General features: G+C 31.8%; 3 protein-coding genes across 5 annotated transcripts; all 3 read left to right on the forward strand.

Annotated features, from left to right (window-relative positions):
* The first annotated feature begins 1,284 nt into the window (after positions 1 to 1,284).
* LOC113858987 (DNA polymerase epsilon subunit C) lies at positions 1,285 to 3,986 on the forward strand. 3 transcript variants are annotated; one of them, XM_027491801.1, is made up of 4 exons: positions 1,285 to 1,642; positions 1,721 to 1,805; positions 3,535 to 3,576; positions 3,683 to 3,986. In XM_027491801.1, exons 1-4 carry the CDS (start codon positions 1,331 to 1,333, stop codon positions 3,754 to 3,756), a joined length of 513 nt encoding a protein of 170 aa, XP_027347602.1. In that variant the 5' UTR covers positions 1,285 to 1,330; the 3' UTR covers positions 3,757 to 3,986. The 3 variants fall into 3 exon arrangements, with proteins under 3 accessions (XP_027347602.1, XP_027347601.1, XP_027347603.1); XM_027491800.1 differs by having other exon boundaries at positions 1,285 to 1,805; XM_027491802.1 differs by lacking the exons at positions 3,535 to 3,576; positions 3,683 to 3,986 and adding an exon at positions 2,723 to 3,074.
* Positions 3,987 to 5,697: 1,711 nt separating this feature from the next.
* On the forward strand, positions 5,698 to 7,214 carry LOC113858085 (fasciclin-like arabinogalactan protein 12). The gene has a single exon (XM_027490540.1). It carries the CDS (start codon positions 6,187 to 6,189, stop codon positions 6,970 to 6,972), a length of 786 nt encoding a protein of 261 aa, XP_027346341.1. The 5' UTR covers positions 5,698 to 6,186; the 3' UTR covers positions 6,973 to 7,214.
* A 2,446-nt stretch (positions 7,215 to 9,660) lies between these two features.
* LOC113858430 (fasciclin-like arabinogalactan protein 12) lies at positions 9,661 to 10,639 on the forward strand. The gene has a single exon (XM_027491092.1). It carries the CDS (start codon positions 9,742 to 9,744, stop codon positions 10,534 to 10,536), a length of 795 nt encoding a protein of 264 aa, XP_027346893.1. The 5' UTR covers positions 9,661 to 9,741; the 3' UTR covers positions 10,537 to 10,639.
* Positions 10,640 to 14,157: the final 3,518 nt, after the last annotated feature.

Raw genomic sequence — 14,157 nt, forward strand, 5'->3', positions numbered from 1 at the left:
TTTATTTACAATATTTTTGTGTGGTAATTTTATTTATATATAAAATTTTAATATATTTTTACTTTTTAATATTAACATATAGTTTTGTGTATATTGATAGTCAAAGCAAATTTTTAAAATTTCATATATTAGTTGAATAAATACTTTATTTTTTATACATTAGTTTGATAAGTTATTTTTAAAAAATATGATGTCATGTTTTAATAATTATATAGTAAAATTTTATTAATAATTTGAAATTATAATTTAAATAGATAATTTATCATATAATTTAATTCAACAAATATAAACAAATTCATAAATAAAAAATTATAAAGCTTTTTATTTAAATTTTATAACTTATATTAAAAAATTATTATATTTAATAATTTATTGCTATAATTATTTATTTAAAATTTTATAATAACGAATGATTTATGATATCATAAATAATATAAATTTATTTTTATATTTTAAAAATAAGATATTTGTATGCTATTTTATTTTATGTTAAGAAATACTAAATTATATATTTTAAAATAAATTAATTTAATAAAAAAGCAAACCGTGCAATGCACGAGCATATTTCTTAATTTAGTATTAATCCTAACTATCTATTATTATATTTATTATTTTTTAAATAAATTTTTTATTTCAACGGTTAAGGTTTTCTTCAACAATAATATCACTAGAGAAAAAAATTATAGTAAAAAGAAAAAAAATTACAAGATTTATAAATTATTTGAAATTAAAAATTTTAAAATTACATTTAGAAATATAAAAAACTCTTTAAACAAATAAAAAAGCTAGTTTAATAAATCTCGTAAACATAACATGTTAATACATGAAAAATATTTTATATGAAATAGAATAAAATACACTTTAAGAGAAATTTAATTTAATTTCTTTAAAAATAAAGTTTATTACTTTTAAGTAATTTAGTTCTAAAGATACTTCATAATAATTTTTAATATGAGAAAGTGAAAACTTAAAAGCATTGCTTTTCATTTTAACATATAGAGCAGATCTATTATCATATAAAAAAAAGAAATAAATCTTGATAGTCATTATCAGATTTATGATTATAATTATGTTACTTACTTATGATAAGTTTGCAAAGTCATAAGAAAGTGGCAAGTATGGGAGGCTGATCCACTTTTAAAGATAAACTCGTTGATTTAATTGGATGGATCCAATCTTGTAGGTGTAGCCCAAAGGCATAGTAAATGGGCCGAATCTTGTAGCCCGAGTTTAGCCATGGGAATTGGAATCAGTCTTGGATACCCGCTTCAGACAGAAGGGTGAAAAGTGAACGACCCGAGAGGGGGAGGGGGAAGTGCTTCCATTATCAATGGCTTCCTCCAACAATCCCAAATCAGAAAAGAAGAAAATAAAAAACCGAGAAATCTCCATAACCAAAAGCAAAAGTAAAACGAAGAAGGATAGAGACTTAGAGAAAGAGAAAGAGAACAAAAAGAAGAATAATAAGAAACTGAAACTCAGCAATGGCAAGTCGAAACGACAAGAAGAGGAAGAGCAAGTAGGAGGAGATGAAGAAGAGGCGAAAACGCACGTTTTTCCGATGAATCGTATCAGGACGATGATTAAGGGCGAAGATCTGCGTGCTTCGCAGGAAGCTCTACTGGCCATTAACAAAGCAACGGTGGCTTTCTATTCTTTGCGTTTTCAGTTTCTGTTACCAATTGCGCCTTTTCCTTCATCGTTTGCCTTTTCCTTGCAGGAGAAGTTTCTTGAACAATTCACACAGGACGCTTATGCTGGTTCTGTTCAGGATCGTAAGAAATCTCTGAATTACAAACATTTAGGTAATGTCCCTCATGTATTTGAGTGTTTTTAGTTTTTATTTTATCAATGTGCGAGCTCAATGAGGCTCGAAATTGGGTGCTGTAGTCACTTTTTTGCTGTAATGAAGAATATAACATTTTCTACCTGCTTAATTTTTCAACATTGACATTAATATCTACATTTTGGAAAACAAGAGATGTTTTGTGTTTCTCTTTGATATAAAAAGAAGGATTGTAAGTTTTAGGCTTATAATTGTAAGTTTACCTTTTTTTAATGTAATTTGAAGATGAACTGCTTGAGTAGAATTCCTAATCATTTCTGGGTTACACTTTGAGGTGAGTAAAGTGAGCCTTTGAAAGGGATTTAGTCTTAAGATAGGGAATATCGTACTCGTTTCGATTCACCGAGCAACTGTCCCAAATCAAATTTATATTAGTAAATATTGAGCTCTCTTCTTGCAAGTTGTAACAAATTTGGGAAAATTTAGATCAGTGTTACCAAATTCACTTAACCCCCTTCGTGAATGGAGAATTGGGACTTGTGTACCAGTTCGTGGTATGTTTTTGGTCTAGTACGCAACCAAGTTGGAGTTGGAGTGCAGATGGTGTGGTGGATGGAGATCTGCCGGGGAAAGATGCTTTCGGAAGAAGCATGGAAGGGGACTCGAAGAGAAGAATGCGAATTGGAAGAAGACAAGGAAAGAGGAGATGAGAAATGGTTGAAACAGACGTGTCTACATTATAAAGAGGCCAGGGGAGGGATTTAGAAGGAAAAATGTTAAATTAAAATATTTAATTGGTAAAATTAGTAAATTATATTATTACTAATTTAAATAATATACCAACTATGTATATCCCGCGTGCCATAAGTTTACCAAGTAACTATGATTCAGATAAACCTCTCTTCTTCAACCATTTATTCTGTCACTTCTGAACAGCTATCAACCCGTTCAATTATGAATATTATCAATCTTCTCTCCAAATTCTGCACATCTCCAACTTGTAACGCGATGAACTACATTTGGCCATGACAACAGATTTAGCATCATCACTTGGTTGTGGAAACCTGTATTTCAACTTATGTGTAATGAAAGTAAACTAATATTAAGGTAGGCTTGATTATTTACTTCATTAGTGCTGAAGAATAGCAAAGGGAAATGGTACATGTTTTTCTAATGTCTGCCATTACTCTTTTTTTGGATTGATTGTGTCTCTCAAAGCAATTGCGAAAATTGCCTTCTAGTTCCCTGTGCTATATTGAAGGAAACATCTATCCTGGAAGAAACGAAGAACAAGAGTCAAGAGGAAAGTCATTAATCTAACCCATTGGCAACATTTAATTCACGGCAAAGCTTTGGTTTTATTGACTTCTTACTTCAGTCTCTTCAATAAGAGCAAATGCAAGAAGGAAAGTGAGTTTGACAACTCAATATTGTGAAACCCTTTTTTATCTGGTTGGCATTAAAAATTTAAAATATTTACCACCTTAAGATTTAGTGCATGTATAGCTCAACTTATTTTTAAGAAATAATCTCTTATTTCTTTCAGTTTCCTGAAAGTATTTTTGAAAAATACACAATCATTTCCCTAAAATGAAGCTGATCTACACATGCTATTAATATGGAGCTATGGCTACTATCCTCACTGGAATTGATCCTTGTACTTGTTTGTGTGTGTGCTTGCATGCTCATTGAGACCATTAAATTAAATATTTTTCAACCACTGATTAGTTACCCGCTTTGCCTTTCAGCATGTGTTGTAAGTAAGCAAAGGAGATATGACTTTCTTTCTGGTAATATCTTATACCTGTTGGATGCTATCGTATTCTTAAGTTTACCTTTTGCTGTATTCACCTTACTCTACTTACAAGGTTTTCTAAATTGCTTTTGCTTGTTCAGATTTTGTTCCTGAGAAAGTCAGGGCTGAGGATGCATTAAGAGAGAGAAATTCAGGAGGGAATGGAGGAGGTTAGAAAATGTAAAGCAAGCTAGAGGAGAATTTTAAATTATACTCTATTTAATATTGTCACTTTTTGTAATGGAAACCTGTATCATGATGATTAGTGCTGTACTTTACATCTCCATATTGTATTTATTTTCGCACTTTTCTTTAATAGTCCTATTTCCATAACTGTAGATGATCTTTCATAGTTCTCACTCTTTTCCCCTCCTTAAAACTTGCAAACCATAGTTTTGGACTTTTTGTCACATTCTGCCTTCCTTGCTCCTCCTTATCCTCTCATGCAGACATATCATTAATTTTTTGGCTTCCACTAATTTAGAAAATGAGTTCAGTTGCTCTGAGGATGCTATACATTCCTTTATTCTGGCTAATATTTGGATGGCTATTTGGTCATTGAGGGTAACAGTGAATAACTACATTTGAGCATGGAATAAAATATATGGCTTTCTTTTTCTTCCTCAAATTGGCATCTTGGATGATTGTATGTTGCTTGAATCATGTCATAAATCAGCATCATCCACCCGGTGTACACTGCACTACGGCATTAGCAGGGATTAGTACATCGGTCTTTTGGAGGAGGTTTCTTAGGAAGTTATTGATGAGTGTTTGGACTAGTATGCCAATATATGACGCTTCAATTATGCAGAAACACTTACATTTTGGGTTAGTCTATTTCTACTTCAAAATGTTTATTGTCTTTCCTTCTCAGATATTTTTTATAGATAAAATACCTTTATCTGTCGATTAGATTAATCATAATAATAACAATATAATTTAAAAAAATTAATTGAGGAAAGACAATAAACATTTTGGAGTCAAAATAATACACTCTCACATCTTCCATATTTTATTAATTCTTATCGCTTTGTGCACAATGCATCGTAGGAGAAAATGCCATTGCAACCTGCTGCTTCTTTTTGGGGTATCAGTTTATGAGTTAAACGAGCAAATTCTTTTTATTTATAGTTCTCCAACCGCATTTCGTAATGCCAGCAAGCACGGAAGATGCGGATCTGAGCTATAATGTGTTAGTTGAATCAACCCAATTTTTATCTACTGTAATGGCTACAAGCTCTTCGCTGTTTCAGAATCCTCTACCATGTTTATTCTTTGTGTGGAACCCTCAATTTTCCAGCATTGATAAAAATGCACTTATTTTACTTTTCTCTTTTTTCCGTGTGTGTGAAAATATCATTTTCGTTTGATGGATTAAAATTTGAAAACAATGTCCAAAATATGGCTTCCTCTAGTCAAGGAGGTAAAAGAATCAATGTAAACCTACTCTTCAAGAGTTGAAAATTAGCACTCTAGTAAGCCATCATAATAATAATAATGTATTGTAAAGAACCACAAAACGCAAAACCGTGTGACCAGGCCCGTTTTATCTAATTTTCCCATGTTAATACTCTTTCATTTGTTACAGTATGGCTCAAAACAAGCCTAGCAATTCAGACAAAAAAAAGCCTAGCAATCAAAGCTACGTTGATATCCGACCAAAACCCGAGAAGAAGATAAACATGCTGTGATCTAGATTGCCCGAGTGTTATGTAAAGGCGATGTCAATCCCTGTCCTATTTCCAGACGCAGAATAACTCTTAACTTGAAGTGGACCTCACAACTTACAAACCCTGGTAACTTTAAAATAAATTCAAACTTTCAATTTCCTTGGTCTTATGGCCTTATGGGTGGATGGCTTTATTCACGTACGTGTCCCCATATTATATGATTCTTAATGTCATGTATCAGGTTAAAAACTTTGTGTAGTCAACTATGTTCAACATTATTAATGAAAAGGATAAAAAAACATCTTAACATGGTAACAAGCTCCTTTTTAGAAGGTAGACAATGAGAGAATTATCTATAGGCTTAAGCTAAGAGCATATGATCATATTTTAAACCGTGGTTTCTTCCTATCAAACATTAAAGAACCCGCTGGCATCCAGCACCGAGCAAGTATCACTAAAAATGCATCGCAGGTCAGAGGCTAACATCCAAACTCACGGTACTCCATAAACCCAATGTTTCATCAAATTGTCTTGCAAAAGTTAAGTTAATTAGGCACTTGTTCCTTGAGTTAGCCGCTAGCACTTGATTGTTTTGCTACTTCACAAGAATTACAAGTGAATGCTACGCTATCATATGCCCTTTTTTTTTCCCCACTTAGATCTCTCTCACTGTTTTTCCTGCCTTCCCAAGCAAAATCCAACTGGCTAACACACTAATGCATCTCATTGACACACCACCTTTCATTGATGTATAAGCAGATGTGCTAACAACTGAAGTTTCTAAAGAAACATTCCACCAAACTTAAAAGAAAACCCCTTTCATGTTTCCATATATTTCCCTCCCTCCAACACTCCCACATCAAGGACCACACTTCCACTTTGCACTCCTTTCTCATTACCCATCCCCACTAATCTAAGCCCACAACAAACAAAAGATGGTGATGATGAAGCATTCTCTCTTCTCTCTCCCACTTCTTCTATTAGTCTTTTGCCATTCCACCACCACATTAGCCCAGTCACCTGCGGCGGCACCAACCGCCCCCGCAGCTACCACCGCGGCAGTTCCCGCCCCGGCACCTTCAACACCCCCAACAGACATCATTAGAATCCTCAAAAAGGCTGGTGGATTTACCACTCTAATCCGTCTTCTTCAAACAACTCAAGTGTCCACCCAAATAAACTCCCAACTCCTAAATTCAAACGGTGGCTTAACCTTCTTTGCACCAAATGACAATGCCTTCTCCAGCCTCAAACCTGGATTCCTCAACTCCCTCAATGATCAACAAAAGAACGAGCTCATCCAATTCCACTTGCTTCCCACATACGTTTCTATGTCAAATTTTGATACTTTGAGCAACCCAGTGAGAACACAAGCTGGTGAAAACCCTGATAGGTTGGCACTGAACATAACAGGTTCAGGAAACCAAGTTAACATGACAACAGGTATTGTTAATGTCACAGTGGGCGGTACTGTGTACACTGATCACCAACTTGCGGTTTATCAAGTGGACAAGGTTCTTCTTCCTAGAGACTTCTTTGAAGCTAAGCCTCCTGCACCAGCTCCAGCGCCAGAAAAGCCTAAAGGGTCTAAGAAGAAATCTGCAGAGAGCAAAGCAACTCCTGCAGATGCTGAATCTGCTGCTATGAGTTTGAAACAACGGCATGTCATGTGGGTTTCAGTTGCAGTTGCTACAGTTGTTGTGGGAACATTTTCATGGTGACGATTATGAGAGGTTGGATGAAGAATGAAGCATTGAAAGGTGAATGATCAACATTTTGCAGACTACAGTGTTTTTAAAATAATTGGGTTTTCTCCTTTTCTTTCTTTTTTTATTACTTTTCCCCTCTAATGAATCATGTTTCACGTTGTGGTGAAAATTATACTCGATTTGTGAAGGCATTATTTGTTCTGCTAGTTCTCTTTCTCTTTCCTCCCTAAGAAAAATTCCATATCTTGTGTATTCCATATGAGAAATTTGTGTATAAGTTGCATTCAAACATCTTTTAATAGAAAAATGAAACAGCAAGTTTTGTTTACTTTTATTCTACTATTTCCAGTCAATAATTTTATAATATATCCTAATAATTCTCTTAATCACAAAAGGAAAAAAAAAACATTAAAAGGCAGGTTTGAAATTTTCAAGAAACTATAAATTCTTCTATTTTTATTTAATATTATGTATTCAAAACAATTTGGAAGATGTCAAAGAGGATTTTTGAAGTTCTTTTTACAACAACTTCTTGGGCAGATCTGGAGAAAAGGTGACTGAATTATCAATAAGATAATTACGCTTGATCATGAGTAAATTGAACCAAATGATAATGCAGTTCTGGCTGTGTGATTCCCCAAAAGATGCGAATAATTAAGTACAAGCAATGATTTGATATATAGTTACACATATATTTGGTTGGGTTACACTTTGAACTAAAATGATCTTCTATTCTAGTAAGTTGGGTTGTTGGAAAAAGTAATAATCATAGGATTTTTCAAAGAAAAAAATTTGTAATTATCTTAGCGTGAAAGTATATATATATAAAATTTCATACACTAATATAAGTTTAAATTTTTTTATATTTAATTAATTTAAACTCTAACAACGAATAATGTGACTTAAAATATTATAAATTAGCATTTCCAAGACTTTTAAGTTAGTTATTGATTTAAAAATTTAGTTGATCAAATAAATATGTTTAATAAACAAACTTAATTATATAGTGCCTTTTAACGCTTTGATATATAAGATTTAAGTTTATAAACTCTTTATTTTTTTTCTTTTTTATTGTCATTATTTAATCATAATTTCTACTTTATCCTTTTTAATGTCATAAACATTAGACATGCGCTCTTAATTTATTATTATCCTTTAAAGAATAAAATAAAAAATAATATGTATAGTTCTTTAAAGGATACTGACTTAAGAGATTTTATTATTCTTAAAAGGGTTATATACTTTAATTTAATAAATAAGATTTTTTTTAAATTATATATAAGAATAAATTATCTCAAAGTGATTGGCTATGATAAAAGTGAATTATAACTTCAAAAAATACTACTTACAATATTGGTTTTAATAGTAGAATCATTATTTTTAAGATAATTTATCTAACTACATCACTTGAATTGGCGCGGTTTAATGATGTCCATTTAATCATTTTCCTTTTTATTAAAGCATTTCTTGATTTTGAAAGTGAGAGTATGCTAAATAGTAAAAATACAATAATACAGTATGCATTCTGAAGGCAATCTCGCAAATTTGTGGCTTTAATAGGATTATTATTGCTGTTCCGATATTGTACGTGAACATATATAACCAAACACAAATATATTAAATAACAAGGTGAAGATTTTTTTTGAAATTTTTTTATTAATCGATATTTTATGCTAACATTAAAATAAAAAGTATTTAATATTTTTTAAAATGAAATATTTTATGGAACATTATAGATAATTTAGTCTGTCAAGCTTATTAGCTAGGGTTCAATTTTTAACAATGTAAGTGAAAAAAAATTGTTGAGGAAAATGAAATTTTGTTAAGTGATCTTTCGTCTGAAAAAGGGGGTGTAACGCATGGTTGTTGAAGGGGACAAAAAAAGCAGCAGCAAACTTAAAGCACGTGCTTAATTTGGCTGGTGGAAAGAAAAAAAAAGTGAGAGATAGAGCAAAGTAGCAAACCCCTAATAAAAGCAATGCTTAAATAATCATAAAACAGAAAGAAAGAGAGAAAACTTATCAAACCTGAAGAAGTTGGAACCAAACTCCAAAGCCTCAGGAACCCCAGCATCCCAAGCCAACTTCAGATTAATTAATGGTACTTGGAAGGATCCAAATCCTTAAGGTCCTCTTTATATTGGAATCAATTGGGAAAGTGATGAAATGATAAGTGTTTTATTCATCAAATAATAAAATATAAAAGTAGGGGGAAAGTATACTTCTTTTCTTTTCAGAAATTGTACAGAAAGTTGGCAAAGTCTTTAACCTTTATTACATCTAATCTAATGGTAACAACTTACCTATATAATGGTAATTGAAATTCGGTAACCTAAATAAAATCATTCTTTAATATTTTGGTAGTTTTTATGATCACTTTGTGGTAACCCTCAGGTTTTGTTTTAGCTTAATGCATCAGTGATGGGGATCTGGAGTAGAAGCATCACAATTTCATTAATGTGCATTTCGCACCCAATTGAGCTTCAACTTCAAACCCCCCATTTTCCTGCATTACCAAGCAAAATGAGGCCAAATCTCTTTCTCAATCACCTTTATCTTATCTACCTTGATGCACCACCTTATTAATATCCATCACAGACCTCACACAGAACAATAGTATATAGGAAAATTTCATAACCAAAGCTTTTATCCCTATAAAAAAACACTCCACTTCACATCTTCCACACAACAATTACTAACCTATCAGGTGCAATCCTTGAAAAGAGTCAAAGCAACCTTACTCTAGAGACTTTTATAGCAACTTGCAATTGCCTTCAGATAAATGAAGCAAGTTTTGTTCTCCCTCTTACTCCTGCTTTTTTCTTCATTACATTCAACCACATCATTAGCACAAGCACCTGATGCAGCCCCTAAAGCCCCAGCAAAACCAATTGTCCCAACACTACCCCAATCACCATCTTCTGATCCCTCTGATTCTTCCACTGATGACATCATCACAATTTTGAGAAAGGCCAAATCATTCAACATCTTAATTCGCCTATTGAAAACCACACAATTGATCAATCAAATCAATGCACAGATCATGACCACAAAATCTGGTGGCTTAACAATCTTTGCACCTGATGATGGTAGCTTTTCACAGCTAAAAGCAGGGTTCCTCAACTCTCTAGGTGACAACCAAAAGATAGAATTTTTACAGTTCCATGTTCTACCCATTTATGTTTCAAGCTCAAATTTCGATTCTTTGACCAACCCCGTGAGAACACTAGCCGGTGATAACCCAAGTAGGTTGCAACTAAACGTGACAGCTTTTGGCAACAATGTGAATATCTCAACAGGAGTGGTTAATGCTACTGTCACAGGAATTGTTTACTCTGACAAGGTGCTTGCAATATATCATGTTGACAAGGTGCTTCTTCCTTTGGACTTCTTCATACCTATGCCTCCAAGTCCCGCACCCTCTCTCGCAACAGCACCAAAAACTTCCGGTGACGATGATGATCGAGTTGGAACATCCAAGGACAGTTCTGGAGCATTCAGTTTGATAAGCATTCAAGGAACAACGTTGGTGTCCATTGGAGTTGCTTTGGTTGCGTTGCTGATTATGTCAAGTTGAAGGGTGTCCATAACAGACTTAACATTTGATGATTATTTTGACTTTATGTTTTTTTCCGGAGCTGCGTAGGAAGAGTGTTGTTTGTCTGAGGGACATGTGAATTGTGAAGCCTTGAGTTGTTTACGTGTTTTTCTTTTTCTTTTTTTTTGCTATTAGTTGTTTACGTGTTTTAATTTTGATCAGTTAAGATTGTTTTTGTGTGATTTTGATTTTTAAAATGGTTACATTGCATCTATTGAATAGATTAAAAAAAATAAAAAATCAATAGACTAATTCACTGGCTTATTTGATGGGAATTTGGACGAAGGATGCACATATTTTGACCCCGGATGAACTCAACAAACTTATTTTTAATATACTATTTTTTGTTGGTTTAATTTATTTTCTAAAAATATATTAACCATAAAATATGAATATAGATTTAATATTTCTCATGGCCAGAGCCTAGAATTGTTTCCTTTAATAATGAACACTTACACAGGGTAACTTGGTGATTGGGTGGCTTAATTAAATATGTTAATTACGAACCCGGAAAGTGGGAATTGCTATTTATTTATTTATTTTTGTTGAAGATAGTTTTCAAAGTTTAAACACACTTATAATAATAATAATTAATTAATACTAAAAGATAAAATTGTTCTTAATCTAAGTCGTTTAAGCCAAAATTGTAAAAAATTTTAAAACTTCATCTTCTTCCTCTCTAAATTGCAGAAAATTCAAGAAATATTTGTTTCTCACCAATAACTACTTAGTTACTAAAGACTCTTACATATTTTATCTCACAAAATATTTCAAATGTATTGTCTAGTGTGCTACTTGTGCTAAACATTAGTGAGATAGAACCATTTGAAATTAAGTTAAATTGTTGATAATTGTAATAAGAATTATAGGAATAACAACTTTTAGAAATTAGTTGAAAAATAATTACATTATTACATATTTTAAAACACTTAAGTTTTTGTATTATGATTATAAAGTGTGACCATATGAACTTGCACAAATATTTTTAAATGTATTGTCTAGTGTGCTATTTGTGCTAAACATTAGTGAGGTAGAACCATTTAAAATGAAGTTAAATTATTAAAATGATGATAAGAATGATAGGAATAATAACTTTGAAAAATTAGTTGAGAAATAGTTGTGATATTACATGTTTTGAAATACTTAAGTTTTTATTATATGATCGTAAAGTGTGACCATATGATCTTACATAAATATTTTTTACATAAATATTTCTCAACTTTTATGTAATTTAAAAAGAAAGAAAATAAATTTTTAAATTTTTTTACAATTTTGGCTGAAGTAAATTTTTTAACTTAAGCAAAAATTCACTTTTTAACTAAATTCGCTTAAACTAAATTTTTTAGCTTAAGATAAAATTACATTTTATTAAATTTTGCTTAAACAAAAATATGCCCTGCAGTTTTCCGCCAACACTACAGAGAATTCAATCCAAAGTTGTAGGTCTCTTTTTTTTTAGTGGGTTGAATTAAGGTACAGTTCAGCTTTCCATACCTTTATTGACATGACATCATTTAAGATACTTTATAGCTGTGATTCTCCTCTATCCTTCCTTGTTCATGGGCTAGCGATGCTCCTTTAGATGTTCAAGAACAATTACAATGCCGTGAATAGGTATTGGACTAACTAAAGCGCATCATTGCTCGTGCCCAATCCAAAATGAAGAAGTATACAGTTAGGAACTGCCATGATTTGCAAGTCTCAATAGGTGATCTTTTGTTTGCCGGTTATTTGTCAAATTGTTGTATAACCAAAAGCTGGACATGCGTTACTCTCAACCGTTTCAAGTTATTCAAAAGATTCACTCAGTTGCTTACAAGTTGGCTCTTCCTTGGAAGTCCAAAATTCACCCAGTTTTTTCATGTGTCCTTTTCGAAACTGTGTGTAGGAGAATCTCTAGTCCAATATATTCAATTACCATTGTTGTTTATCTTTGAAGGCCCATTGACACAGTCTCTTAGTATTTTGGATGTGAGTCAAATTGAACTTAATGATACATTGGAGACTCAAGTGCTAGTTCAATGGAATGACATTAATACTATTCTAACTAAGAGCTTTTGGGACCGTTTGCAGCAGCAATATCCTACTTCTGTTAGGAGGAGTAACAAAATTAGGAAGCCATCGATAAGAATTAGGGAATAAAGAGTGACATGGATGTAAGAAAATAGCATGGAAGATTTGAGAATTGTTTCCCTTCTCTTTTTTATTTGTACTTTTTTGCATTTCTATCCACTTTGCTTCTTTGTATTTTTCTTTATGAGACTTTAAAGTATCGAATGTTTTCTTATTTCTCTGAAAATGATATACTATATAAGTCATTTTTTCTCATTTTTATTTTTGTACTGTAATTTGATCATTACATAATGCTACAAAGTAAAATATTGCAAATCAAAACATGCTCACTTATTAAAGGTTAGACAAGATACCAAACTAAACTTTAAAATTTTTTTAAAAAAATTCACAACTCCAAAGCATTGGTTATCATCTCTTTTAAATCTATGTGCTAAGTCATTTTCTTTTTTATATTATTTTTTCTTTTTTTTATAGGACAAAATAAATTTTGTTGTGGTTGTGCGTCAAAATGCATTTAAGTATGATTTAGGCCCTTAGTCAACAAGATACGAGAAGAGGGGAACACGGAAAAAAAAGAGATAAAGATGTTAAGGCCAAAAAGGTTGTGGGAGAAAAAAAAGTAAAAAAAAAAAGTGACAAAAGAGGAATAAAAGAAGAGATGAAAAGAGTGAATAAGAGCAAATAAAGAAAAAGGAGTAGAAATAAAAAAAAGAAAATACTAGAAGAAAAGTGAGTAGAGACAAAAGGAGATAAAAACAGTAATAAAAAGAGACAGAGAGAAGGAGACACATAGAAGAAAAAGAGAAGTAGAAATAAAAAAATCAACAAAAAGACAACATAAATAAATGAAAAAAGAGGAGTAGAAATTAAAAAAAAAAAAAAAACCCACAAAGACAATAACTACTCTTTGCTGGAGTTTCTGAACGACAACTTCTATTTTTTTCTCACAAGATTTAATATGGATTGCTATTCACATAATTCGTTTTTACTAATTACATTGTAATTGTCAAAATTTAAATTTTAGAAATATATTGAATATTTTTTAAAACTAAAATTTAAAAGTAATCTGTAAATGACTTATAAAATTTAATTTTTAAAAATGTGTTTGATATCTATAAAAATTTAATTCTGGCACTGATTTTTAAATAACTTTCAAATTTTAAATTAATTTTTGAAAGCGACAATGACACTAAGATAAGTGGTACAAATAGGAAAAAATGATAAAAAAAATTCAGTGAAAAAAGAACAAGTCAAAAGGCCCAATGTTTGATTTGGCCCAGTAAGAATACCGGACCCAAAAGTTTAGGGTCTAATAGCCCAATAATAGATAAAATCAGGAAAATGAATCCAAGGGCCCAATAAGTAATGGGCAGGCTAGGATGCTCAGCACAACAGAAGGAGCTGAGGTTGGCTCTTGGAGAATTGCAACACAATTACACAAGTCCTAACTCCCAAAATTGCTGAATTGCATAAATTGATTTGTACAATTGCACCCTGGATCTGAATCAATGGCTCCTTCATTTCCTG

Source organism: Abrus precatorius, unplaced genomic scaffold (assembly GCF_003935025.1).
Source record: "Abrus precatorius isolate BTA unplaced genomic scaffold, Abrus_2018 Scaffold2, whole genome shotgun sequence".
In the NCBI taxonomy this organism is placed as follows: Eukaryota; Viridiplantae; Streptophyta; class Magnoliopsida; order Fabales; family Fabaceae; genus Abrus; species Abrus precatorius.

Excerpts from the sequence above, each read along its gene's own strand:
- LOC113858085 (XM_027490540.1), top strand. The coding sequence starts at position 6,187 with ATGGTGATGATGAAGCATTCTCTCTTCTCTCTCCCACTTCTTCTATTA.
- LOC113858987 (XM_027491800.1), top strand. The coding sequence starts at position 1,331 with ATGGCTTCCTCCAACAATCCCAAATCAGAAAAGAAGAAAATAAAAAAC. Across the intron at positions 1,806-3,534 it reads TCTGAATTACAAACATTTAG|CATGTGTTGTAAGTAAGCAA; the intron begins GTAATGTCCCTC and ends TTTGCCTTTCAG. Across the intron at positions 3,577-3,682 it reads GAGATATGACTTTCTTTCTG|ATTTTGTTCCTGAGAAAGTC; the intron begins GTAATATCTTAT and ends TTGCTTGTTCAG.
- LOC113858430 (XM_027491092.1), top strand. The coding sequence starts at position 9,742 with ATGAAGCAAGTTTTGTTCTCCCTCTTACTCCTGCTTTTTTCTTCATTA.